Genomic DNA, 27305 nt, shown 5'->3' on the forward strand with positions numbered 1-27305 from the left:
ACATTGTATTTTCTAACCTTTAAGAATGCCACTGATAATGACCATTAATTCCACAGAAGTATTCTTAGAGGAAAGAAATGTTTAATACATGCTTGGGTAAAATACATAAATATCCAGGTAAATAATTCGTATTGCACACATTAACTTCATTGCGTAAAGTTATTTCTTCTTCACAGTATACTAAAACAAGAAATTAGTTATTTCACCTTTAGTTTAACTAAATGTTTATATAAAATCTCACCTCTAATTCCTCAGCCTGTTCTGCGTTATCATCTTCTGAGCCATTGGTTTTAGGTAAGTAAGTCATTTTTAATCTCAGATAACCTTTAACTCTTGATTTGTGACTGTAGAAAAGAAGAGAATTATTCACAAAACTTTCACACTAGGAAGAGAAGCATTCATTCACTGAGAGTTTCCTGAGCACCCACCAACTACCAGAGGAGACTCAAAGACAAGCTCCGGCGCAGGGCTTCCTAGGAAAAAGAATAAACGGTGGAGCGAAAGGAACACGCATAAATAAATAACTGTTACGAGATAAATAAGATACTTAGGAAGTTTAAGGGAAAGACCAGGGAGAGTTTGAAAGAGCAGTTGGCATCTGAACTGGGACTCGAAGGCTGGGGAGGGTTTTGATCTGTGGCAGCGAAGGGAACGGCGTGCGAGTGGACAACGGCAACAAGGAGCTGGACGGGGGCCCGGGGCCCGCAAGGGCATCGCTGCAGCTGAGCGCGCCTGGGTTTCGGGGCGCACAGCGGAGGTGCAGGGGGTCTAGGCGGTGAGGTCCAGGCGACACACGGGAGCTTGAGATTTTATTTTGCATACTCTGTGAAGCCACAGAATTTGGGTGGATACGAAAGGCATCCTCAGAGATGTGCCTTCGAGGTGCTAATCTAGCCACACTGTCAAGATGACAAAGAGTGAAGAGCAAAGCCTGGTAACCGTCGGGAACCTACTGTCTTTCTTTGACAGCTGTTTGAGTCTGTCATACGCTAGTTGACCTATTTTCATATTGTGTCACCTCTTTGAATAATGAGTTGTCTATGCTAAAGGTTGCTACCCACTGTATTAATATTTAAAATTTTTAAACCTGTCTTTTTCTTTTTTTTTTAATATACCTTTATTGATTTCAGAGAGAGGAAGGGAGAGGGAGAGAGAGACAGAAACATCAATGATGAGAGAGTCATTGATGGGCCGCCTCCTGCACGCCCCCTGCTGGGGATCGAGCCTGCAACCCGGGCATGTGCCCTGACTGGGAATCCAACTGCCATCTCCTGGATCCTAGGTCGATGCTCAACCGCTGAGCCACAGCCGGTGGGGCAAACCTGTCTTTCTTAAGCTTCTAACTTAAGACTTATTATTGCCCTCATCAATTCTAACATCCTATTTACTTAAGAAATCTTTGCTTGTTCTACCTTTCTATATATATATTTTTTGGTGATGTTTACAGATAGCAGTTATGTAACCAATAAGCCTTTGTCTTCCTAGACAAGAATCCCAATCCTTTAATTCTTTCTTCAAGAAATACGCCTCCCCCATGCCTCCCTCAATCTTTTTAGCTCTTCTTCTGTGTATAGTTCTTATGGACTTGGAAAGTATATCTTTCCTGAGTGGTCAATAAAATCCCTGATGCTTATTTCCAAGGCCACTAACAGTGGCCTGTCACCATATTTAAAGGGTTGTGAACACTGAGTTGTTGCTATAAAAGATAGATATAGAAACTTGCTCTGATAATGTTTTATAGAAGAGTTTCTCTGCAATAATATGTTTCATATCTTTCCATCTAGATAGCAAGTCTGTAGATTTGGACTTAATGGGGCCAAAAAAAAAAAAATCTAGGAATACAGTTCATTTTCTATCTGAATAAAATTCTTTCTGCACTTGCAGTAATATCCAGTGCAGACAGAAGATGTAAATTGTTATAGTTTTTATTTTATTTATTATTATTACTATTATTTTAATTGTTGCAGTTTTTAAAGATAAGCATACTAGAAAGCATTTAACAAATTGAAAAGTAGGCTACCAGGGCAGTCAAAAAAAAAGAAATATTTAGTTATTCTTGGTATGCAGAAGTCACAATCAGTCTAAAATTAAAGGGAGAAAAGAAATTTGTATTCCAAGACTTCTATAGAAATTAAATATGTGACTTCTCTTAGAGAAAGTAAATATTAATAGTCAGAGAGCGCTGCCCGTTTTTGTTTTAATATTTATATTACAAAGAGTAATTTAAAAAAATTTTTAAATAAAAAAATGTTGCTAAGTTCCCACCATATGCTTTTCAAATGCGTTTTCTAGTTTTAAAAACAAGACAAATACTGTTTTCACAGATGTCCTTCCTCTGCTTTGCTTTGACCTTTTTGACAGTAAATCCACACACGTGTCTTGACTAGATTTTTCTTGACTACGTGGTACAAAAGATCAAAAGGAGTTTTATTTACAGCTTAAACTTTAGAATTTTGACAAAAATCAAGTAATTTAGTTTAGGAAAATGAAATTACAGGTTTTAAATTCCAGTCTTTACTCATGTTATTTTCTTTAAATATTTGAGTTTTCTGAAATACCTTTTAAAATCAAAAGTATGCAAAATGTAGTTAGGTTTTTCTGAAATTGGTTTTGTGCATGTCAAGTTGGATATTAGTTTTAGGTGAACTGATATTTGTGATTTTTTAAAGCATAGTATGACAAAATGACATATACTTTATGATATAAAATCAATATAAAATAACAAATTTTAGCCTTTTGTCTGGTAAGTATTATGGGGACAAATCTTTTCCAAAGGGGTGTGATCACTTTTCTGTATTTTCAGAATTCCTGTACTATGTATATATTACTTTGTAATCAGATGTAACAATAAAGCTTTAAAAAAATAATAAAATAGAAGTAGCTTATTTACAAGGTTTAAACCTTGAATTTACAAGGTTTAAACCTCGAATTTCCAAAGTGGCTACTATAAAGTATAATGAAGAAATTTTTTAAAAACTTAATATGTTATTATTTTATATTTACTGACCTTCTTGGGTGAAGAACAAAATCCTTAAATGTATATGGTCTCTCCATTCTTGGATTTTCTGTCTAGAATAAAACAGTGGGTTTTCAAGATATATCTATAACACCAAAATATGTACTTTTCAAGAATATTCACGAACTATGATGTAAGGCATAATTGAAGTTAAAACTGAGAAAAAAGTAGCTTCGGATTAGATGGTTACAATCAACAGTGCTTTCACTTTCCTACACCCTAGGAATTGCAACCCGCATCACAACTCAGTCTAAACCCAGCTGAGCAGGTGTGTTGTGGAGCCAAAAATAGGGTAGGAAGAGAAAAAACAGTAGAGTGGTTAGTGGAATATGCCATGTCAGAAAGTTGGCATGGTTAGAGCAAAGAGACAATTCTAGGAGAATGAAAAAGTAAACAGCATGGGAAGTAAGACTGAATTCAAGATATTATTAAAAGCTTGTAATCTCTGAAGACCCTGAACAGCCAATAAAGATCTCAAAAGACTGATACCATAAAGAAGTATCACTTCTCTTTCTTATCAAGTTCAGCAGCCTTTTGTTCTAATTACCCTTTACTTCCCGTTGCATTATTTTCATTAACTACCCATTCAGTCATGAAAGTCTTGAATTCTCGGGACATTGGTTCTTTTCCTGTCTCTCCTTGTCTTCTCTTTCTCCTCTGACAGACCCACGCTGTCTCAGGTTCAATGTTTGGCCTTCAATGCTTTCTTCCCTCTTATTTGGACAGCCAATCATTCTCAGCGATTCTGCAGTTACCTTGACAGTGGTAACTTTCAATCCTTCAGTCCTTGTGCCCTACACAATTTATTTTCATATCTCTATCAGCTGCATGCTTTAAGTTTTCATTTTGACTGCTTTCTATTGAAATTCAATATGGCAAAAAATAAATGTATCTATCATATTTCAAAACAAAAGGGCTTTTCCACCTAACTTTTCTACTTACCTCCTAAGTGCAACCTGTGTTATCTGTACTTTTTGCTTATTTTTTAACTCTCCCTGTCAGAAACTTCATCCAATATAGTTTTATTATAAAATGTTTCCTGAATCTGTCTGTTTTCCTCCATTACTATATACCTCGCCCAGGTTCAGTTTCATGCTTATGTTGTTATAACCTATCTCCCCATTCTAGTTATTTAGTAGACTATTTCCAAACTGATCTTCCTCAAACCATGTTTTCATGTCAACAAACTTCAATGGCTCCATTTCTTACTGGGGCTCATGTAAGGAAATCTTGAAGATAAGATTAAAACAGAAAATTGAGATGGTATCAGAAAATAATATATTGAAGAAATGATAGTAGTATGTATTTTAGAAATCAAGTGTTTATATTAATTACATTGTATATTTAAAATATTAAATTAAATTTAAATAAAAATAATAAACATAAAAAGTAAAATCATGAACATTTATACTAACTGGTAATGGGTAAAGAGGAACATCCACTTGACCTAGGAAATCATCTCTTGTCTATAAGAGAAAAAAGAAAAAATAAGGTTAGTAACATGCACAATCATTTAGAAAACTTTGAAGAGCTACTGCCATGATTCACAAAAAAAAGTAGAAGGTTTTTATTTCTTCAATCCTATACAGTATCAATAGGAAATAAAAAGTAATATGGTATAACTTCTGGTAATGGAAGAATAGAGTATATTAGATTGATCCTTTTGCAGATAATAATTACACAGTCTGAAATACATAAAAATAACTATAGGGTGTCCAAAAAGAGTATACATACTCTGAATAATTATTAAAATACACTTCATTTTCAAAATGTAACAGAAATCAGCTGTTATAATGTATACACATTTTTGAGGGACACACCCTTTATTTGAAAGCACCATACACCTAAAACAGGCAGAAACTGGAGGGGAGTCAATTTTGAAAGAAAGAACTATACTGGGTAGGATTCATATTTAAATGGCTTTTCACCTGGTAGTACTCCACAGTTCATACGGTGAGGTGATTAGAAGTTAAGCAGGAACCTGAAATCTTACTTGAGGAGTTAGAAGACCTAGTTTGAGTTTAGCAGCATAACTGGAAATTGAAGGGGACAATCCCTGAAACGAAGAAGCCACAAGAGTCCCTCCAAATCTCTATATATTGATTTCAAAGAGAGGAAGGGAGAGGGGGAGAGAGAGACAAACATCAATGACGAGAGAGTTGTCATTGATCAGCTGCCTCCTGCACGCCCCCTACTAGGATTGAACTGGTAACCCGGGCATGTGCCCTGACCAGGAACTGAACCATGATCTCCAGGTCCATGGGTCGACGCTCAACCGCTGAGCCACGCGGGTTAGGCCCTCGCTGATTCTTGAACTGCATATGTGAAAGGTAACAGCTGGAAGGCTTGAAAGGACTGAGCACAGACATCAGTTTATGTTTATCTGATGAGAGATAGCATTTGGAGTTCTGTTAAAAAATTGCTAGAACAAAGATCCCTTCAGGGAAAGATAACAAAATTCATGTTTTCTGTCATGTACCACACACACTGTCCAGTATACAATAAAAAAATCACTAAACATACAAAGACTATGATCCAGTATCAAAGGAAATATAATAAATAGGAAATATGAATAATTAATAATTAATATGAAAAAAATCATTTGCAAAAAAATATCAAGCAGTCAAGAGAGAGGGGGGAATAGGGCAGGAAAGTACTTGAAGAAAAAAAACAGTCATCTTCCTCAAATGTTAACATCTTACATAACCATACCACAATGATCAAAATCAGGAATACTATTATTCAACCTACAGACCTCGCTCTAATTTTGCTAAATGCCCCAATAATTTTGATCCAGGGTCCAATTCAGGATCACACATTGCATTAAATTGTTATGCTTAGTTTCTTTTAACCTAGAAAGTACCTCAGTCTTCCTTTGTCTTTCACAGTCTTGACATTTTTGAAGAGTACTGGCTAATTACAGAATGTCTCTGAATTTGGGTTTGTCTGTTTCTTCATGGTTGAATGTAGGGTATACATTTTGGGGGCAAGAATACTATATAAGTGGTGTTTGGGCTTTTCTTAGTACATCATATCAGGAGGAAATAGACACTGAAATCTTACACATTATGAACAGTTAAGGAAGACTAAATATTTGAGAAAAGTCTGTAACTTGAAAAACAGACACCTAATCCAAAAGGCAAACAGAAAGAAGGGAGTCAAATGAGTAAGAACCAAGTTAGACTGTAGAATAAATACTCTAGAAAAACTGTATTAACATCCTCAGAAATAAGAGATGAAACGTCTGCCAACCTGACTATGAGGCTCTAAAACAAGCAGAAATCAAGAAATTAAAAATACAACTTCAATTAAAAGTTTAAGATAGAGTTGGAAGATAAAGTTAAAAAATTTCTCAGAAATTAGAACTAAAAACATAATTTCAAAATGAGAACTTCCCAAATAAGAAAACTATAGGATTTAAAAAGTTAACATTCAAATAATAGGCATTCCAGGAAAAGAAAACAGGAAAGGGAGGAAATGATCAAATAACCATTTTAAGAAGCTTTCCTTGAACTCAAGAAAATGAATTTTGAGAGTGAAAGACCCCACTGAGTATTAGGCAAATTCCATGAAAAAAAGACCCACAGCAAGGCACATCATTGTGACATTTCAGAGCACTAGAGATAAAGCAATTCTAAAAGTTCAGAGAGACACAAAATATATCATACCCAAAACTGAATGACAAGAGACATAATGCCTCCAAAATTATGAGCAAAAAGTATTTCCTACATAGAATTCTATACCCAGACATATTATCGTTTTCAATGATAAAGGTAGAATAAAGACATTTGCAGACACTGGTGTTCTCAGGAATGTAATGGAGGATATACTTCACCAAAATGAGCGAGTTCACCATGGTAAGGGCAGTGAAGGGGACTCAAGACAGGAAAGAAGCAAAGTATGCCCAGAGTGATGGGGAAGGGAACTCTCAGAATAACAGCAGTGTAAGATCTGCAGAACAACAAGGGGGGTGCTTCTAGAAGAAGAGGAATAAGCATACCTACCTAATAGGTTTTGTTAGAATTAAATGAGATAATATACATACATACATATATATGTGTGTGTGTGTGTGTGTGTGTGTGTGCTTTGCATAATACCCAGCATACAGTAAGCATTCGATAAATGTTAGCTGTTATGCCTGAAATGATGGCTTCTATAATGAACTCGCTGCTCCCTTTCCTCTGGGCCCGTCTGTGGACATTTCAAACAGGTACAAACAATAACAGGAGCATGGCTGGAGATTGAAGCCTAACAGACTAGCTTAGTTTAGGGCCATATTCCCATTCCAGAACAAGAGTTGATAATAATTTTTGCAATGGAGAAGTTAGCTTTTAATTATACCTTCAAAGCTGTGCTGTGGCATGTTTTTTTATTCCTGTATTTATTACAAGTAGATGTTATAATTCATAAATTTGATCTTTAAGAAGCTTTAAGTAAGAAAGTAAAATGTAACAGAATATAGTAAAATCTCAACCAGGATGACTGAGGAATAAAATATTTTGGTTAGTTGAATTATCTAACTTAGGTTTAGGTTTAACCAGATTAAAAAAATAAAACACTTACTTTTGAGTGAAGTCTATTGAATAGCCTTGCCCGTAGTAAGCTGAATATAATGAATATCTCTGTTTGATGATACATAACCTTACAGTGCTTCAAAAACATAGCTGTGATAAATGATCACTTGAGCAACACAGATATGAAATGAGGTTTCTCAACTTGGGCACTACTGACAATTTTAGCCAGATAACACTTTTTTGTGTGTGGGGGGAGCTGTTCCATGCATTGAAGGACGTTTAACGACATCCCTAGACTCTACCCACTAGATGCCAGTACCACTCCTCCCCCAGTTGTGACAACGAAAAATATCTCCTGGCATTTGCCCCTGGGTGACAAGACTGTCCCTGGCTGAGAACCACTGGTAAAGAAGGTAGGAAACACATTGTCTCAACCAGTGAACAAAAGACTCCCTCTCCACCTTTCTAAAATAACAGCTTTATTGACATATAATTCACATCCTATACAATTCACCCACTTAAAGTGTACACTTTTAGAACACTTTCATCACCCCGAAAAGAAAAACGACACCCACGTCCTCTCTCTTTTCTCAGGCCTGGGCAACCACCAATTTACTTTCTATCTCTATGGGTTTGCTTATTTTGGGCATTTTATATAAATGGAATCATATAATATGTAGCCTTTTATGCCTGATTTCTCTTACGTACCATAATGTTTTCAAGGTTCACTCGTGCTATAGCAAATATCAGTACTTCATGCCTTTTTTTATTGCTGAATATTATATTGTATGGATATACATGCATTTATCTATCCATTTATCAGCTGATTGACACTGACGTTTCCATTTTTTTGCTATTATAAATAATGCTATGAACATTCTAGTACAAGTTTTTGTGCTAACATATGTTTTCATTTCTCGTGGGTACATACATAGGAGTGGAATTCGGGGTCATACGGTATCTCTTTCAAGGAACTACCAGACCTTCCACAGCGCTGCGCCACACTGCAAGAGCGTCGACTTCTCTTTGCCAACACTGATTCCTATCTACCTTTTTGGTAATAGCCCTCCTAGTGGATGTGAAGTGACATCTCATTGTGGCTTCGTCTGCATTTCCACAATGACCAATGACATTGAATATCTTTCCATGTGTTCATTGGGCTCCTTACTTTTAAAAACTCAATTTATAAATTTTCCCTAGACACTCAGTCTTCACTGCAGAGGCGGTGCCTGGTCACTGCGGGACAGAAAGAAAACATTTCGTCCCACGTACTGTGTTGCTCAATACTCCTGGTTCTTTTATCACATTCTGGGAACAAAACCACAGAACACGAATCGCATATAATAAAAATGTCCGTGTCTCAAGTAACTCTGGTATATAAACATGTTTAAAAAATTTCTTGCCACACATCTTCTTTCCGCCTTCCTTCTTTGAGACAAGTGATCTGAAGTGAGTTTCTTAACTTCTACTTAAAATGAAATGATTCCAAAGAACTATATTTCTATTAGAAGAATGCACAGGTTTTCCAAACTAAAAATCAATACGCCTGGTCTGAGGAGATGGAGAATATAAAATGAGGAACTGCCCTGGAAAGTCTGGGACATATGGTTGCTATAAATACGGACATTTAGAAGTTCTTTTTCCATTTACAAAGAAACAGTCGTAGTTTTAAATTCATTCCTGTGAAAGCAAGTCAGTCTGTGATGTTCATTAATGTTTCCCAGCCAACCAATTGTTCCAAATTCTGAATATCAAGCATTTCTTTGCAAGAGTTATTTCCTATAGTTGAACTGCATGCCATTTACTTCATAAAGCAAATTTGCATTTGGTAAAATTAATTTAAGAATGCTTGAAAAATCTAAAAAAGTATTCAGAACAGCAAGTGATTTTAAACTGTAGTGGCACAGTTTAGTCAGTAAATAATACTTTTTCTAATATTTTAAAGATACAAATTTCAGTTTCTTAAAACAACTTCTAGAATACAAAAAAAGTCCAAATTGCCATTTGTGCAAAACTTCAATTAGAGCTACAGATGGCTCTAAGTTTAGGAGGACAGACTGTTATTAATTTTGATAAGGCTGAATAGTGACTGGATGTTCTGCTTTAAGAGAACCCAATATTACAAAAAATCAGAATTTTAAGAACAGATAAGTGTCATAGCTTTGAAGAATACTTGGCTTTACCAAGAGTTTCCATTGAATCTGAGCTACGAATAATTTCCCAGGATAGATCTACAGTATAAAGCAAAATATTAAAGAAGAGTCACTTCCTCGTAACAAGAGCCAAACACCGCTGCTCAAGTTTTCTGTTGTAATGTCCAACTTTTCATTTTAATCATGCTTTTTAATCAGTAAAAATGCACTTTATTCATGAACGTTAAATATAGCATAGCTTCCGTTTTCAGACTCACCTATCAGCGCTTTTCTAATTAGGATGATCTTTTAAAAAGTAATTTTATTAGATAGGCTCTACTGGGTACAAAACTGAAAGGGAAGAAAAAGGGTTTCTGGCCTCCAGCTACCTAACTCGCCCGCTGTCCTTCCAAAAGGCAAGAATAGTCATTTTTTTGAGTTTGGATTTCCCTTCAGATATTTCCTTGACATACTGTTATGCATCTTACTTTTTTCCCCTTCAACAATATCTCTAAGACCCTGTCTCATATCAGTCCACAAAGAGATGCTTTACCTCTTGGACGGTTGAATAGCATGATGCTGTACGGAAAACCAACATTTATTTAACTAGTTCCCTCCCTGTCGATAGACATTTAGGCTCTTTCTGATCTTTTGCCATTACAAACAATGCTTCAGTGAATGAACTTGCATCTATCATTTTGCATATATACCCAAGGTAATTTTCATTTTGTGTAATAATAAAGACTACAGTGAACTAATCTGAAATGGAAGCAGATCTCAATGGCTCATTGGGCCTTACAGAGAAAAACAGTGTCATGAGTAAGCCCAAAAACAGATACAAGTTTTCAAAGATAAAATTTAGCTCAAAGATTCAAGATCAAGAAATTTGCATTTGGCCCTGGCTGGTTTTGCTCAGTGGTTAGAGCATCAACCCTCTGACTGAAGGGTCATGGGTTCGATTCCCAGTCATGGGCATGTACCTCAGTTGCCCGTTTGATCCCCAGCCCCGGTCAGGGCCTGTGTGGGAGGCCACCAAATCGATGTCTGTCTGCCTGTCTGCCTCTCTCTCCTTCTCCTCCCTCCCTTCCAGTCTCCCTAAAAAAAAAAAAAAAAATCAACAGAAAAAGTGTCCTCGGGTGAGGATTAAAAAAATATATATATTCATTTGAATTAATATCTTAATGTCAGTAATTACTGTCTTCACACAAGTGTATTCAAATTCTCTGTCATGGTTCTTCTATATAGATCACTAATTCTAAAGAAATGAACTGGGGTAAGCAGTAAAAAAAAGAAACTAAATAAATGCATAGCTATAAATATGTTCCAGTCATTGTTAATCATATTATTTAAATTAAGTCAAGAGATATTTCAGAGACCTTAAAAGACTAAGTAGAGTTAAAAGCTATGAAGCTGAGATAATAAAAGTAAAATGACCTGAAAACCTGTTTGGGTAAAGTAGAATTTAAACTATTTACGAGTTAAGAGGTTAAATGTTTTCTTGATTTGAACACATGAAAAGTCAATATTTTGACAGAGGATATTAGCACATGTGAATTAATCTCTGAGAAAAATAAGCAGAACGTATATGAATGGACCCATTTATAGCATTTTAAAAAATAAGGAACCACATATTTTCTCCTTCTAAAATTTTATAAAACTATTATTTTTAATGAACATCCTTTTAAAATCCATACTACATGGTTTTATACTACGTCCCAGACGCTATAAATAAAAGATTTGTGAAAACGACTCTAAATTTAGCTTTTTTTCTAATGTATACAAATCTTATTAAGTAAAATTTCATTGGCATAACTTCTACCTTCCCACTCACATACAGACTCACTCTATGCTATGACCTGCTTATTTTAAACATTTTTTTAAGAAGTTCAAAATTTATTGATTCAATCTTTTCAGTAGGTTGAGGGGGAAATGGTGTTAGCTAAATAAACAGTATAATCTGATCTATGCTATAAAATCACAGTGCTATGGAAACCGGATGTCTTTGCTTAAAACAAACATTGAACGTCCCCACCTTGTGACTTGCTCAGCCAGCCGGCCTGTCTGGTGGATTTAACCATAAGACACAAATTGTACTTGTTCTCTGACAATAGTTCACCCTGCTTGAAAAGTTGGGCACATGCATCCCCCAGTCCTCAGCAGCCTTCACGTTCTTTAAGGGGTGTTTTACCAGCGGACGGGGGTGGGAGGGAGCCGGAGAAACCTCTGTCTAAATCAGTTTCAGTTTGCCTTCTCCTCTGAATTCCAGTTTCTCTGGAGGTGTCCACTTTACAATCATCACAAATCTGTGGAAACTGATGATCTACCCTGGCAAGTTTCTCTGTCTCTACGTGCCTTAAAGTTAAGTTTATAATTTACCGTGAGGATTTTCAAATGTAAGTCATGATTTTAATATGCTACAGAAGAGAGGGAATCTGAAGCGAGTGATGGGTAATCGGAATTGGGCTGTGTTGTATCAGACGTGAATTGGATTTTAGAATTAGTTTCTAAATTAAAATGTAATATATCCAACATACTTTTAGAGGCAACTTGTACTGAATGCCCCTCAGATAGAAGACTGCATAGGTGAGGAAAAAGTTTTGGACTTATTACAACTTTTCTCACCCCACTCCAAGAAGGGGAGGGGCTCATCAAGTTTTCCCATTGTTTCAAATGTGTATTTCTTTTTTTTTTTCCTTTTTTTTTAAATATACCTTTATTGATTTCAGAGAGAGGAAAGGAGAGGGGGGGAGAGAGATAGAAACATCAATGATGAGACAGTCATTGATCCGCTGCAGCCCGTAACCCGGGCATGTGCCCTGACCGGGAATCGAACCCTGATCGTGTGGATCCTAGGTCGATGCTTAACCACTGAGCCATGCCCGGCCGGGCTCAAATGTGTATTTCTAAACAAAGGAAAATAAAAAGAAGACTAATATATAAAGTTCTAATTTAACCAGGAAATACCCACAGCTAGATAACTGATAAAAGGGACAAGGCTCTTCCCCTCAGAGAGAAAAATATTCATTGTTGATTGAAAATAAACAGATACTGTGGCACATTTGCTGTGGCACATTTACACCATGGAATACTATGCAGCTGTAAAGAGGAAGGACCTTTTAGCCTTTGGCACAGCATGGAGGGAACTAGAAAGTATTACACTAAGTGAAATAAGCCAGTCAGAGAAAGACAAGCACCACAGGATCTCACTTATATGTGGAATGTAATACATAAGATAAACTGGTGAACAAAGTGGATCCAGAGACATAGAAGCAGGGAACAGACTGAGGGATCTCAGAGGGAAGGCAGGGAGGGGGCTGTGGGTGGGGAGAGATTAATCAAAGAACTTGTATGTTTATATGCATAACCCACGGACACAGACATTGGCCTGGGGAAGGTCTGGGGGTGGGGTGGGGGTGGGGTGGAGGGGATCAGTGGGGTTAAAAAGGGGACATCTGTAATAGTCTCAACAATAAAGATAAAGAAACATTAAAAATAAATTGATTTTTTAAAATAAATAAATAAATAAAAATTCATGCCTTTTTCTGTCAAAAAAAAAGAAAGAAAGAAAAGAAACAGACACAGAGAGTCCACTCTTCTGAGTGCCACTGTTATGGTACTATTTTTGTGGGTTGTTTTTTTTTCGAGGAATGTCTGCCACGCTACCAGGGAAAGAAAAGGTAAACTTTGAAGCTACAGAAGCTAATATTCTCTGGAGAATTATATCCATAATCTAAATGAGAAACAAATTTAGCTGATGGCTGTCACTGTTGAGAAAGATATAGTGACTTTAATTCTAAGAAACCAAAAAGCTGTGTAAAATCTCAGATATGTAAGTTATAGCCAAGTTGAAGACGAACTAAAATAATCATTTAAAAATAGGTAAACAGAAGCTGTGGCAGCTGAGGAAGTGTCTAGAAACTTCTGTCTTCAACCTAAGCTAGAGTATAAAAAGATTTAGGTAGCCATCTCAAGTGGTTTTCCAACTTCAGTGTGCGTCAGAATCATTTGGAAGGCTTTCTAGATCATGGGGCCTCATCCCCAGAATTTCTAATTCAGTAGGTCTGCGATGGGGCTTGAGAACATTCAGTTCTTACAAGTTCTCAGGTAATACTCACGCATCTGATCCAGTAGTCACACCTTGAGAACCACAACTCTACTTAATCCTTGGAGAAAACTAGGAAGAGTAAGCAAAGATGGATAATAGCTGAATATGCATAGCTGGGCATCTAAATTTATCTATTTTTAGCCTGCCTACTTCCAAATGAACCTGGTCATTTTAAGATAACGCACAATGTAAATTAGAACAAAGATAACACCTATCAGAATCCCTCTAGAAGAAGCAAAATGAGTCAGGTATCTATGTATTTGCATTTCTTTCTAGCTTAAGTTGTGAAAACATAAACATATTTTCTAATTAAGGCCATCCTCTTTTCAAAACCTTTGAAGACTGGCTATTGCACAAACATCATTTCCCAAGTGCGCTCTAAGGAATAATAGATTTACTAGATACTAAAGAGTTCAAAGGCGGTCACATATTTCAGAAACAGTTGGTTAAAGGAAGTTCAAAAGTTTACTCCTGTAGGACTTCAGGAACTTAACTTTACTAGTTTGCACTGTGACATTCCAAGAAATATAGCATCATACAAACTTATTTTTCAATGGGATGGGTTTTATATGAGGTATCTTACAGACCAGTGAGAACACTTTTCAAAAATATTGGTCCAAAGGGAAAACTATAAATTCCTTAGCATGGGATGCTAGGCCCTTCATATTTGTTTTTCCAATCTACCTTGCAGTCTTATCTATTCATATAAGCCTTCCCAGTAGAATACTCTGTCTTTGCTCCCAAACTCACTTCTGCTTTCTGGAAAGTTTCTTGATCTCTCTCTGCCTGTGTACTTATGAGGCTCAGCTAAATGTCATTTTAATGAAAATTTTCTTGATGAGACTAAGTTGCTAATTTTCTCCTCCGAAATTCTACTTCACCTTGTGTCTTTTAACATCTGTGTTATAGTGCCCTTCTACTCCAGTGAGACTATAAATTCTGTGAGGTCAACCAATATTGGTGACTGGCTCCTATAGCCAGGCTCCATGCTAAGTGTGGGAGAATGTTCCTGATATCATGGAGCGCACAGTCCTGCATGCTTGACAAGCACACACCTATAATTAAAGTGGTGCAAAAACTGAAGGAAAAATACAGAATTCTATAGATGTACATAGAAGAGTTAGGGAAAACTTTTATTCTTTGTTATATCCATTGCAATCTGCCCTGCCTTTATGGGTATTTAATATCTAGAGGTAAATTCTAAATTATTAATTATTTAAAAAAATTGAAGTGGCCTGACTTATTAGAAAATTATGTCATCTTTATATCAATCCATCCTTTGTAGAAACTAGATATGTAGACCTGAGGAAGTACTTTATGGCATGAAGAGAACTTACCAGGAAGAGAATAGTAATAGTTCTAACATGATAAAACCAACTCAGAATTATGACAGGAAATGCTACAAAATCAAAAGGAGGTAGTTATCAGATTTCCCTTGTGACTGAAAGTACCACTTTCCCATTCCAAGAGGGTCAGTATGTTAAATTAGAGAAATAGTGGAAAGGGTTAAATGACCTGCTCCACTCCCTACAATCTGACTGCTTTCTTCAACCCAGACTTGAATTTAGTTCACTGTCACAAGCGTGATAACCTGGTAATGTTTGGGCTCAGACTGGTTTATTGATTCCCTGACCACGTCTCTCACTGCTTTGACTATGGCCTACGTTCCTAGATCATTTACTGGCTTTCCTGCCTCCAAGACTGAACTGTATTTTCTTGAGTTGTAAGAGGTTGTTTTCTTTGTGAAGTAGTGGAGCAAGCTTTTCCCTACACTTCTCCCCAGGCTTCCCCATCTGTTCCTGACTTTTTCTGCCCCCTAGTGACCATGAGCGACTCTCCCATCCTTGGAACATGAAATCCAATACTTGGAATCTGCACAGAGTTGGTAGCTTGACAGAATGTTTTGTGTGAAACTCTATTATTCAAACCTCATGAGATTACAACCCTGATCTCCTAGTGATACTACACACAACTTTGAAAAAATATATCCACAAGAGGCGAAATCCACAACTCAACGTAGACTAGGATTCAGATAAAACTACTTCATTTAAAGGTTTAAATATAATTTAAGAACGTTTAAACAATGTTAAAAAGGAAGGTTAAAAATAATTGCTAAGTTTTGCCATATTGTGCAGGGCCTAGCAACACATTGCACATAATTAGGAAATCACTATTTAGCTCATTGTTAGGTTAGTTGCTAGATTCATTGCTCCAAGTTCCAGTTTAATCAACTTTAAAGGTAACTGAATCTGAAGTTTATAAACCACTAAACTCCATACTGAATATGTTCTTCAGTGTATGAAAAGGAGCTAGAATTGGTGGGTCTGGAGAATGCTGTTGACAAATCAGTTTTCAGTCTACAGACTAATGGGGTGATCCTCCTGCAAATTCCTTTGATTCGTGGGTGAGCAGCCTTAAAGTTACAAACATTTCAACTCTCCAATATTTCTATTTTAATTAATTCCTAAATTAATTTCAAGCTATATGATAGAGGTTCTTTGTCTTCCTTGCTTAGACTGCCCCATCAAAAGTTGGGTTGATGTCTCCTACTCTTTTGTGTATTTCACAACAAAAGACATTTTAAAAGCAAAATCTGCTTGTTGGAGTATCAATAGTATTTTCCCTAATCACTGATAAGTAGTATTAAGCACAAATAGTGCACAGTGACTGGCAAATACATTTAAGGATTTATTGTTGGTAAAATAATCTCATTGGGAGAAGACCTGAAAGGACTGGCCAAACGGTACCTCTGAACAACAAACAAAATAATTAATTATCAAATGATTCCCAAAGTAGGTTTTTTTCTTTCTTTTTTTCTTTCTTTGCTCTTTTTAGGGGAGGGAGGGTAGAGCTTGGTACAAGACTACTTATACAACAGTAAAATAAAATGTTTAACAAGTTTTACTTTTTGAAATAATCTTTTCTCAGTTAAAAAAATTTTCAGAAATACAATGATTATTCTTACCATTTGATGACCTGATTATATGGTCAAACATAAGTTTCGCCGATCTATAAGCAGTTTTTAAAATTTCTCCCAAGGTTGGAGGCTCATAATTTTTATTCAAGAATATAATATATCAATGAAAACAGGAAAAAAAGGGGGGGTTGTGGGTTACTGTTGTTTAAGAAAATAAGAACTCAAAAGATCCCTTTAAAGCCAAATTTTCTTGCTTAAAAAGCAAGACGTACCAGTAGAGAAAAATAAGGCCATTGGATGTGGCTCCCCTTCTTTAGCCACCACAGCTACCAGGCACTGCAGCTTTAGGTGCCTTCCTCGTACACTGGAGCATGGTCAAAGGGGTACCCTGCTTTGCAACTCAAACGTCATGTTCTAGAGGAGCCCTATCCAGCAGAACTTTCTGCAGTAATGGTATATCCTGTATCTGCGCTGTCCAGTGCAGCAGCCACTAATCACATGTGAGCGCTCAAAATGTGGGTAGTGCAAATGAGGTTCAGAATTTTAAATGTGATTTCATTTAAATTAATTAAAATCTCAATAGCCACATGAGGTTATTATACTAAACAGATGGAGTTCTAGAGAATTTTTTAGTGAAACAGTACTTTCGGGTTTTAAGATTTTATTTTAGTTCTTGCCCTGGGATTCAGACAGGTCCCCTGAGCTGACTGATTTCTTCATGCTACTGTATTCAGAATCATGACTCCTCTTTAAAAAAAAAAAAAGGTTGGCTCATCAGACCTAAGGAAAGGCTGAGTTAAGCCTTTTAAGGGTGCGTTTGAGAAAAAAAATCACCGAAAGTGAAAAAAAAAAAGAAGAAATGAATGACATGATTGCCAAAATGTTGATAATTGTTGAAACTGGGGGTTCACTGTGGGCACACAGGGGGCTCAGCACATTAATCTTTCTACTTTTGTGTGTGTTTGAAATTTTCCATAATAAAAAAAAAACTTTAATACTTAAAAAAAATAGGTAGTTTATAATGATTTAGGTAGTTTACAATAGTTATTGAAGAAAAAGAGCATAAGAATGAAATTAATAAACAGTGTTTTAGGAGGTAGAAAAACACAGTATGTATTCTTTGATCAATAAAAATAATCAGAAACAACAAAGTAATTATAAATATTGGGTCATAAGTCAGAAGAATAGAAAAAAATATTTGAAAGATAAACTGGTTCTCTAGTAATAATGTGCCCAAATAATAATCCCTGAGTTTAGCTTTCACTCAACAGTGGCAATAAGAAAGGACTTGATTGGACTTTATGTTCTACAGAGTGTAAAAGTTAATCATCAGACGGTAGTGAGTCCAGGTGGAAACTTTCCTCTGGACAACTCTTACTTTTTTTTCTTTCTGATGCTATTTATACTAGAAGAACCTGCCCTAAGCAGCTTTATCTTGTGGATTCTTCCTGCTGCGGGGTAAAATGAAAGTTCTCTTGGCTTGTGATGCTGTAGAAAAAGCGCTTTAGAATATATAATAGATCTGAGTTTTGGTTGAACTATGACATTTACTAGATTTATGATCTTGAGTACATCATTTTAACTTTTCTGAGCTTGTCCCCTATTTCAAATATGGAGATAATCACTACCTCAGAGAGTTGTTTGAAATGTGGTATATAATATGTGTTACCTGGTTCAAAGTTTTACAGATACACTTATAGGGTTAAGAGTTTAAAAACATTGTGGTGGGGGAGGGGGAGGGGTGGAGGTGGGAGAGGGCGGAGAGGGGATAAATGGTGATGAAAAAAAGGAAATAAATATTTAAAAAGAGTTTAAAAACACACATCAGTTTAAAAAACCATAGTTGATGTTTTAAGTTCTAGTGACAGTGAGCATGCAATGTTACCCTCCAGCAGAGGGCCATTATGGTCTCCTATTCCTTCCAACCCCATTCTGAATAGGTCTATTCTCTCCCTCAGAGTGACAGGCACACACACTCACATTTAAATGTGTGGCCAAGAATGTAAAAGGTTGGGAAATATGTTAAGGAAACCATATATTCTATTATAAAGAATATTTCATTTAGTCTTTCTAGGAGTATCTTCATTTCTGGAATATATTCAATATATTTCAGATAACAGGTATGAAAAACAGGTCCCTCACTTACTGTAAATTATTTAAATTATCATCAGGCCTTAAGAATTTGGTGAGTAAATGTTGCTTTTAAGGCATGTTCTACCCTGAATTAACTCAGTTTCAGAACCTATAGAAAGAAATCACCTTTGTCCCTGGTTTATCATTAACCATGGCTATACAACATAACTGGGTAATCACGGGAAGTTTCTTTTCTGGAGAAACAAACTGACCTCCAGATGCTGAGTTACTGGTCTCCCAGCAATGAAGCCTCCCGGCTGAAATGCCCCACACAATTACAGAGCCTCCGGATTGCGTCCTAGGGACCCATTCTCAAGCATGGACAGACAGCAAGCCCCCCCCAGACCCCTGGAGACAACTGTGCGGTAACAGGAAACAAACAACCATAACAATAAAGTGACCTACAGGAACCAGAGGCAATGTAGGACCCATATCAAAACAAAACAAAATATTCTCAGACGAATAAAAGTTTGTATTTATTCAATACATCTGTAAACACTACTAGCAAACTGTCTAGAACAGTCTAGTTTTAGTGTTTCAATTAGCTGCGCATTCTCTGATATCTGCAGTGAACTGCTTGAACACACTTAGATTGAATACATGCCAAGCAGACTTGGGCAAATTGTTTTTAATACAGACAAGAACTGCTAAAGGAAACTCCTACTATGTAATGAACGTTCCAGTGTGCTGCCCCAATAAATGGCATTAGGTTTTAATATTTCAATGAAGGTACAAGCAATCCAAAAAAACCCACTGGGAATCATCACAAAACAAGATAAAACTTTAGAAATTAAAATAATCAAAATTTTAAAACTGAAAAGGAGAAACTTGAGGGAGATCTTCCAGAAAAGAGGGTAAGGAGGCAAAGAAACAGGAAAAAGGAGAGAATAGTAAGTTATAAGATAATCCAAGAGGCACAAACTTTGGCTAATAGGAATTCTAGGAAGAGAGAACAGAGAAAAAGGCAGGAAGGAAATCTCCAAAGAAACAACACCTGATTTTAAAAATAGGCACATGTATTATCTTGATAAAAATTAGAATTGGTTAAAAATTTATATCGGCAACCACATATCCCAGAGCTTAGGTGCTCACATGCCTGAAGTAAGTATATGGATATTATTATTGATTATATATTATTGTACTTTGGTTGCTTATGCTAATGGCTTCTGCTGTCTTCTCATCTAAATTATAAACTTGTCAATGCCAGGAATAGTATTTGCCACTTACGGCAGGCACATATTCTATTTCTGATAAATGCTTGTTAAACTCATTTGCTTTGAAGATGACTTGAGTTTCCATTAAGCTCTGTGACTTTTTCAGAGGGTTCAGGTCAGAAGGTAAAGGTCATTCTCAGCTAAAACAGTTACTTGAGACTCCAGGACCAACTGTGAGAATCCAGCTCTTACATCAAGTCTGGAATGAAGTCATTGTATCAAACAGTGATAAATTTAAAGCTAGTCAAATGACCTTTGTTTAAACACCCTTAAACGTTTTGGCCCATTCAATCTTCTCTTGAGAAAACTTGGTCTGAACCTCTATCCAGACACATAGTTCTACGGTACCAGTGAGTGGAATATGTAGCCTATGAATCAGACTCCACTGAGGAAACTAATCCTTGAGTCACGATCATAATATTCCACTGGCATCCACCCGGGGACAAGGTATTCATTTAGGAGTGCCACTCTTTCACGCAAAGCATGAAGCATCAGGTAGCTCCCACTCATCGTTAGAGTCATCACTTAAAGACCCTAGTTTGGTTACCTGCTTGTGCGAGGCTGTCCGGCTACCCTCATCTCTCAGGATTCTCCAGGCACCTCTACACCATCCCAGTGGGTCCCGTTATTAATGTAATAAATATTTATTGAGAGTCTATTTTGAGCTAGGCACTGTTCTAGGTCCTGGAGATATAACAGTGAACAAGACAAAAAGTCCCTGATTTAGGGAATTACATTCTGATAAATTAGAGCTCAGAAAAGATGACCCATTTGCTTTAATTCTTTGTCTAGATTCTTCTCCGATCGATTCTAGAAAATTTACATTTGCCTGCCTGCTCGGCTGCCTATCTATATCCATCTCCCCATCTTTAACTTTTTTCTTGCTATGCTTCCTTTTTCTCATTTTTTTTTTTTTACGTGAAATATTTAATATCTCATGAGGCTCCTCGAAACTAGGCTAAGCCATTCAGCAACCACAAAGACTACAAAAACCCAGCCACCAATAAGATTTCTTAAACTGCTCGCGTGGAAGAACAGTTCCTAAGATTTTCATATACTGATTTACACTAGAGAAGTAATACGTAATTTTAAGAAGCACTAAAGTTATATATAAAGGATGTTTAAACCTTCTCCTTATAGAGCTATCACAAGGACAGTTCATACTGGACAGCTCATACAGAAACACATGGTGTTTCGATTCATCACATAAACCAATGTAAGATTTAAACATTCTTAGTAGTACCCTACCTGGCACTGCTAGAGAAAAGTATATTGAAAAGACTGAAAAATGTTCAGAGAGAGGAAGACAGACGATATAGCTTGGATAGCCAGAATAATGAAGGAAAATACATTTCAACTGTATATTTTTCAAATCTCATGCTGAGACGGGACACAATTAATATAGGCAACAATCATGAAAGCAACATCAATAAGGATAAGAGCCATGATGAATTCAAGAGATCACTTTAAGTAGAACCGCATGCCTTATAGACTGATATTTTTAAGTCCTCAGATGAAACTAAAATGTAATCCTGGAAAATTTAATAGTCAGAATTCTGGAAGAGTCAAATTAAAGTCCTTTTATGAGGCCAGTAGACAGCCTTGCTCGTGACTGTTTCTTGATCTGAACAATCTCTTCTGTATTACATGGTCTCAATCGAGAACTAGTCTAACTGCCTAAGTGGATTTAAATCTCTGCAAATTATTTGGCCCTGGCCACAGTACACCTATGGCTTTTCTTTATGTAGAAGCAGGAGCGGGACTCATTGGCTACTTCAGCCATGACTATTAACTGTTCTCGTGAGTGGTCTTAGGCCTTGCTTCTCAAAGTGTGTTTGGGGAAACGGTAGCACTGGTATGATCTGGGAGTTTGTCAGGAATACGGAACTCTCAGGTCCCACCCACCACAGACCTACTGAGCCAGAATCTGCATTTAACACCTGACAGCTTAATAAGCCATTCTCCAACTGCAATTGTTAAAGCATTAGAAGGCAATACTTACCAACAAAAATTTGAGAAAAAGAAAATAAAAAAAGGAAATAGTCCTGGATATTATTATTTTAGCTATATCATAAAATGGTACACTCTCAGCTTTTGTAAGGGGGACTAAAGATAAAAATTCCGTTAAAAATATTTCTTTACTTAATGAACAACTGGATTTAAGGACATTGTCTGCTGTACTACCAATATCCTTGATGTAAATTTCTTGCTGCTTGGAAATATATTTTCCATGAAGGTAAGCACAAAATATGTCAGAGTGTTATGGTTTTGTAATACACCTAAGTCAAGAGAAGGCCTGATATTCCACCCCACCCCCACCCCCGGGACACTCTAGAACCTAAATAGACACATCATGGATTCTCTTGGTCAAGGTGTTCTTTGTTGTGACTTGCCACGAGTTGAGCTACAAGGCACACAGACATGCTACTGCTTGCCCTTCCAAGTTCTCAGATCTGCTCTAGTTACATCTAAGCAGTTCGGTTACATCTCAGTGAAGGTAAAATTACTTTTCAACAATTGCTCCCATGTTGAGAGCCTTCCCCAAAAGATCCCACTGAATCGGGAAAGATCTGTTTGCGTCTTGTTTTGAAAGGCTTCCTTATATAAACCTCTAAGCATGTCTTCATCTGACCATAGGCTTCCAATCTCACACATGGGCAAACAAAGAAAACTGAATCACACACTTGAGCAATACTTCAGGTATTTCCTGGGTATGTTGACAACATCATTGGTTCACTTTCTCGGCACTCATTCGTTCCTTCCGCTCACCACCCTCCTGACCTCAACACACTGGCTGGCCACACCCAGGGACTCTGCCAAGCCCCTTCTGCCTAAATAGGCTCCTGATCCTGGCTTCTCCTGGTCTATCTTATCCCACTGTCGCTTATAATGTAAGGGGAGAGTGTGTTTACAAAGGTGAGGCCCCTCAACAGCTAGTACCCGGGGGGCTCCCTATCCTGGAGGAAGCCAGTGACATAAAGACAGAGGTACCTTTCTCCAAGTAATTTCTAGGAATAGGCCTTAAACCCTGACTTGTTTTCTACAGGGAAGCTCTGTTTTTGTTTTGTTTTATTTTTGGTGGTAGGAAGGAGACTGAGAAAAAGTAATGCTGTTTAAATTGATTGTGACTATTTATAGGCAGTCTCAAGTTTTCACTTCTAATTTTGTTTCCTTCACTTCACATTGCTGAATCTCCATTTCGGTGTTTCCCGTGTATACTCACTTATTCTATAGTTCTAAGATGAAAAAACAGAGAGGTACAGTCTTTTACTCCCCCTAGAAAACAGACTGCAGTGTTCTTGTAGACAGAGAATCTCTAATGCCTCTTATATCCACCTAATACCATGTCTTCTATATAGTAGCCACTAATACACCTTGCCTACACTATCTCATGCCTATTTTATGACATTTAGCAAGCAATCTTCGCTTGCTATTTTGCTTCCTTACCTGTCTTTCTTATTTCAACCAGGCTTCTCCAGTATTTTCCTGAGAATACTCTTGCTAATGGCCCCAAGGACCTCCTAGCTGCCACATTCGATGGATATATAAATTCTGTGGCACAGTGTGCTGCCAACCTTGCATCTTTCCTTCCCTTGGCTTCCATGCCTCCACGCTTTCCTGCGCTCCCTGCCCCTCTAGGGGCTCTTTCTTAGTCTCCTCTTTATCTCTCCTCCCACCATCTCCTCAAAGTTGGTGGTCCCAGAATTCTGACTTATTCCCACCCACCCCCAACCCCATCTCCCTTTCATGCTTTTCAGTTCATCCTTACCTAAGGCTTCAACTATACTCCTAACTCCAAGCTCCATTTCCAGCTCTCACATCTCCCCTGAGCCCTGGTCCTGTATCTCCACCTGCCCTACGTGACAGTCCTGCCAGGGCAGCCTCCCAGCACATAAACGTAGTAACGCACGACTTCTTCACTCTCCCCATCTGGCCCCTTCTCTTGAACTCCCTATCTCAGTTCATGATGTAACCATTCACTCAGTAATCTAAGTTAAAAAAAAAAATTTCATTTATAATCCACGGTGTCAAAAAAATATTATTTAAAAACACAAAATGAGCACATTACACTCACAAGTCAAGCCTCCCGTTGCCTAACTATTTTCTGTCAGCAGGAGGCACGTTGCTTTTTCTTCTGCATGAGGGACCACACCCAATGGGCCTCCAACCGGCTTCCAGTTCACCATCACCTCCCATATCCCTGGACTCCCTATGCTCGATCACACTGAACCCTTTATAGGGTGATTCTGCCACACAACTCGCCTTGCATGTGCAACTGCTTCTCCCTAGAGCAGCAATTTTCAACTGGTGTGCCACAAGAATTTTTAAAACATGCGATACCTGACCATTTAGTCAGGGGCACTGACCTCTTTTCCCTTAGATTTTCAAATTTTAAAAAAAGACAACAGTCAACACAACAACAGCTGTCTAATGTGAATGAATCAAAATTATACCTATTTTTTGTCAGATCGACAAAATATACATTTTTTGGCATGTTGCAGAATATTAGTCATTACTTTATATGTGCCACAAGATGAAAACGGTTGAAAATCGCTGGCCTACGAGACATCTGGCAATGGCTGGAGATATTTTTTGATTGCTCCACCTGGGGAAGAGGGGTGTTACTGGCATCCAGTGGGTAGAGGCCGGAGATGCTGCTAAACATCCTAAAAGGCACGGATCAGCCCCATATAACAAAAAGTATCTAGCCCTAAATGTCAACAGTGCTGAGATTGAGGATCACTGCCCTAGAATATTCTCCTTGATTTCTCTGCCTGGTGAACTCCAGCTCACCTACCAAGACTCAGATTAAATATCACCTCCTCTGTGAAGCCTTCCTCTATCAACCAGGTCCTGCACCTTTCTCACTTTCTCATACACATCTCTATTTTAGCACATCACACATTAGACTGAATTTTTGTTTTGTTTACCAGTGTGTCTCTATTACTAGAATGGGAACTTTCCCAAATAGAGACTGCATTTTATTATCTTTTATTCCCAGGTCAGTGCCTGGCACATAGTAGGAACTCAATTGTGTGCTAGATGAATGCATTAAAGAATACACATCTACAGAGAAAATCTAAGTATTTCTGAGGGAAACAATTCAACTCCCTGACCCATTCTGAAATTAGTATTATAGTTCCTCAGTTCTAAGAAATATACACATACAAGCATATATATTTCTCACTAAATTTCCAAACCTGGTAATTAACATGGTTGCATCACAGTTTGAGAGTCGATATTTATAAACTATATTCGTTTTTAAAAAATTGATATGGGGGGGGAGAGGAGGAAGGGGGGGAGGGAAGGAGGGAGGGACGGACCTATTGATATATGGATGGGCTGCCTCCTGCAGGTCTCCACCAGAGACCGAGCCCACAACCTGGGCATGCGCCCTGGCTGGGAACTGAGCCAGCAACCCTTCTGTGCACGGGGCGATGCCCAACCATCTGAGCCATACTGGCCAGGGCAAAACTATATTGGTTTTTATAGGAAAGATTAAGTGTTGTTCAAAATAAGTTTAAGCAAATGTCTCTAAATATGCTGCTAAAGTTAATAAGATACCAAGAAAATAATGGGACACTAAAATATGTATATATTTAAGATATTTATTTTAGGAAGAACTAAATAAATTACTGAAATGTATAATCTTGAGATTAGTGTTAAGGACTTTTGAAATAACTGAGACATAGTCTTTAAAGTCATACTATACTAAAGTTAAGCAATTTACCTAACCAGGATTAAGTAACAGAAAATGAACAAAATGTTTTATTAACAAAAAGAAAAAAATGGAAAGCCAAACTTTCTGGTCAAAAAGAATGGAAGAAATGTATAAGTTTGGGCAAAATGCTACAGTATTTTAAATAATAAGGTAATGAAAACTCTGAGCATCCTCACGATATAGGAAATTTAGAAAACAATTGATAGAGAAAAATAAAATAATAATACAGTAAACTATTATACAGATTCTAGAAATATGAATAGTAATTTCTGTAACTGTACAAAAACTACCTTATTTCCTTAACTTATTTCTTGATATACCTAACAAAATATTACACTCAATGTTAAAACACCAAATACCTACTTTCAGATCAAAAGTCATTCGACAGCCTTTACAAAGTAACACTATATTTCAAAAGTATATGTAGTAAACATATGTCAGTTACTGTTATAGTCTTTGACAGCAAATAAATAAAATAAACACTATCATGAAGAGACAAGACAAGGCTCATCTTCATTCTAAGTTGTAAACACAGAACAGAGCCCTGTCGTACATACAGGTAAAAGTTGTCACTGGATTTAAAAAATTAGCCATTAATGAGCTGTCGATTACAGAGAGCTAGAAACTGGATACTGTGCTGCTAGAGACCAGTAGCTTAAACATGTAAGAAAAGAATATGTCGTCCTCTCAGTGCTTTAGAAACAAGGGTCCCTGACCAAAGCAGTGATTTAATTTCACGGCTGCTCGGTACAGATAGCTGACATTACTAAATGCTACTCTAATATCAACTTGTTAAATGTGAATCCAGACTCAGCATATCAGAATACTAACCCAGACTAACTGGAGTCATGGGAAATATTTTGGGAGCTGTTTATTTATAAGTGAGTTACAATATACCACTATAATTAGATTAATATACAATTATTGATAAACACAGGATTATTTATAAAACCCCATTATTGTTGCCACTGCTATGTTTAGAAAAAACATTAGTATTTTCCTCCTAAAACAAGCACTTGATTTACCATTAATCATTTAGGTCAATTTCGATCTAGTATACGTTGAATTTAATGGTCATTATATTGTTTATAATGCTTTTATAAAGAGTTGTTTAACAAACATTAAAAAAAGGAACAATTTAAAGCTCTCCAGCAAATTACACACTTTTGAACTATTTTATAATCCAATAATCTACCCAAAAAAAATAGAATCTGCACAAAGCTAGGCATTTGGCTGTCACAAAAAAATATTTGCAAGCTTACCTAAGTTAAATAAAACCAATAAAAGTGCATATTTTTAGCCATGCAAAAAGCATTTAGTCACACTTTATTAAAAAACATTAAAAATACTATTTCCAAAAGCATAAACAACAGCAAACTATACTATTACCACAAAATCAACTATTTTAAGGATATTTCTATAAGTATTTCTAGGTTAATTATTCCTGGCAGATTAATTATTTCATGAAAAGTAAAAGAAATTCACAAGGTACATGTAAATTCAATTAGAAAACTATTAATATGTTTCTTTATAGTATCACTTCATTGTTTTC

At 36.8% G+C, this 27305-nt stretch overlaps 1 protein-coding gene across 2 annotated transcripts in view; it reads right to left on the reverse strand.

Annotated features, from left to right (window-relative positions):
- Positions 1 to 27305, reverse strand: part of NEDD4 (NEDD4 E3 ubiquitin protein ligase) — a 105639-nt gene that overhangs the window by 38587 nt on the left and 39747 nt on the right. For both annotated transcript variants that reach the window (XM_081151863.1, XM_081151862.1), the window contains 3 exons: positions 4432 to 4482; positions 3008 to 3069; positions 242 to 344 (listed from right to left, as the gene is read on the reverse strand). In XM_081151863.1, the coding sequence (XP_081007989.1) occupies positions 242 to 344; positions 3008 to 3069; positions 4432 to 4482 (216 nt within the window). The remainder of the gene's footprint in view (positions 1 to 241; positions 345 to 3007; positions 3070 to 4431; positions 4483 to 27305) is intronic.

The sequence above is a fragment of the Miniopterus schreibersii genome (assembly GCF_964146895.1).
Source record: "Miniopterus schreibersii genome assembly, chromosome: 1".
NCBI lineage: Eukaryota > Metazoa > Chordata > Mammalia > Chiroptera > Miniopteridae > Miniopterus > Miniopterus schreibersii.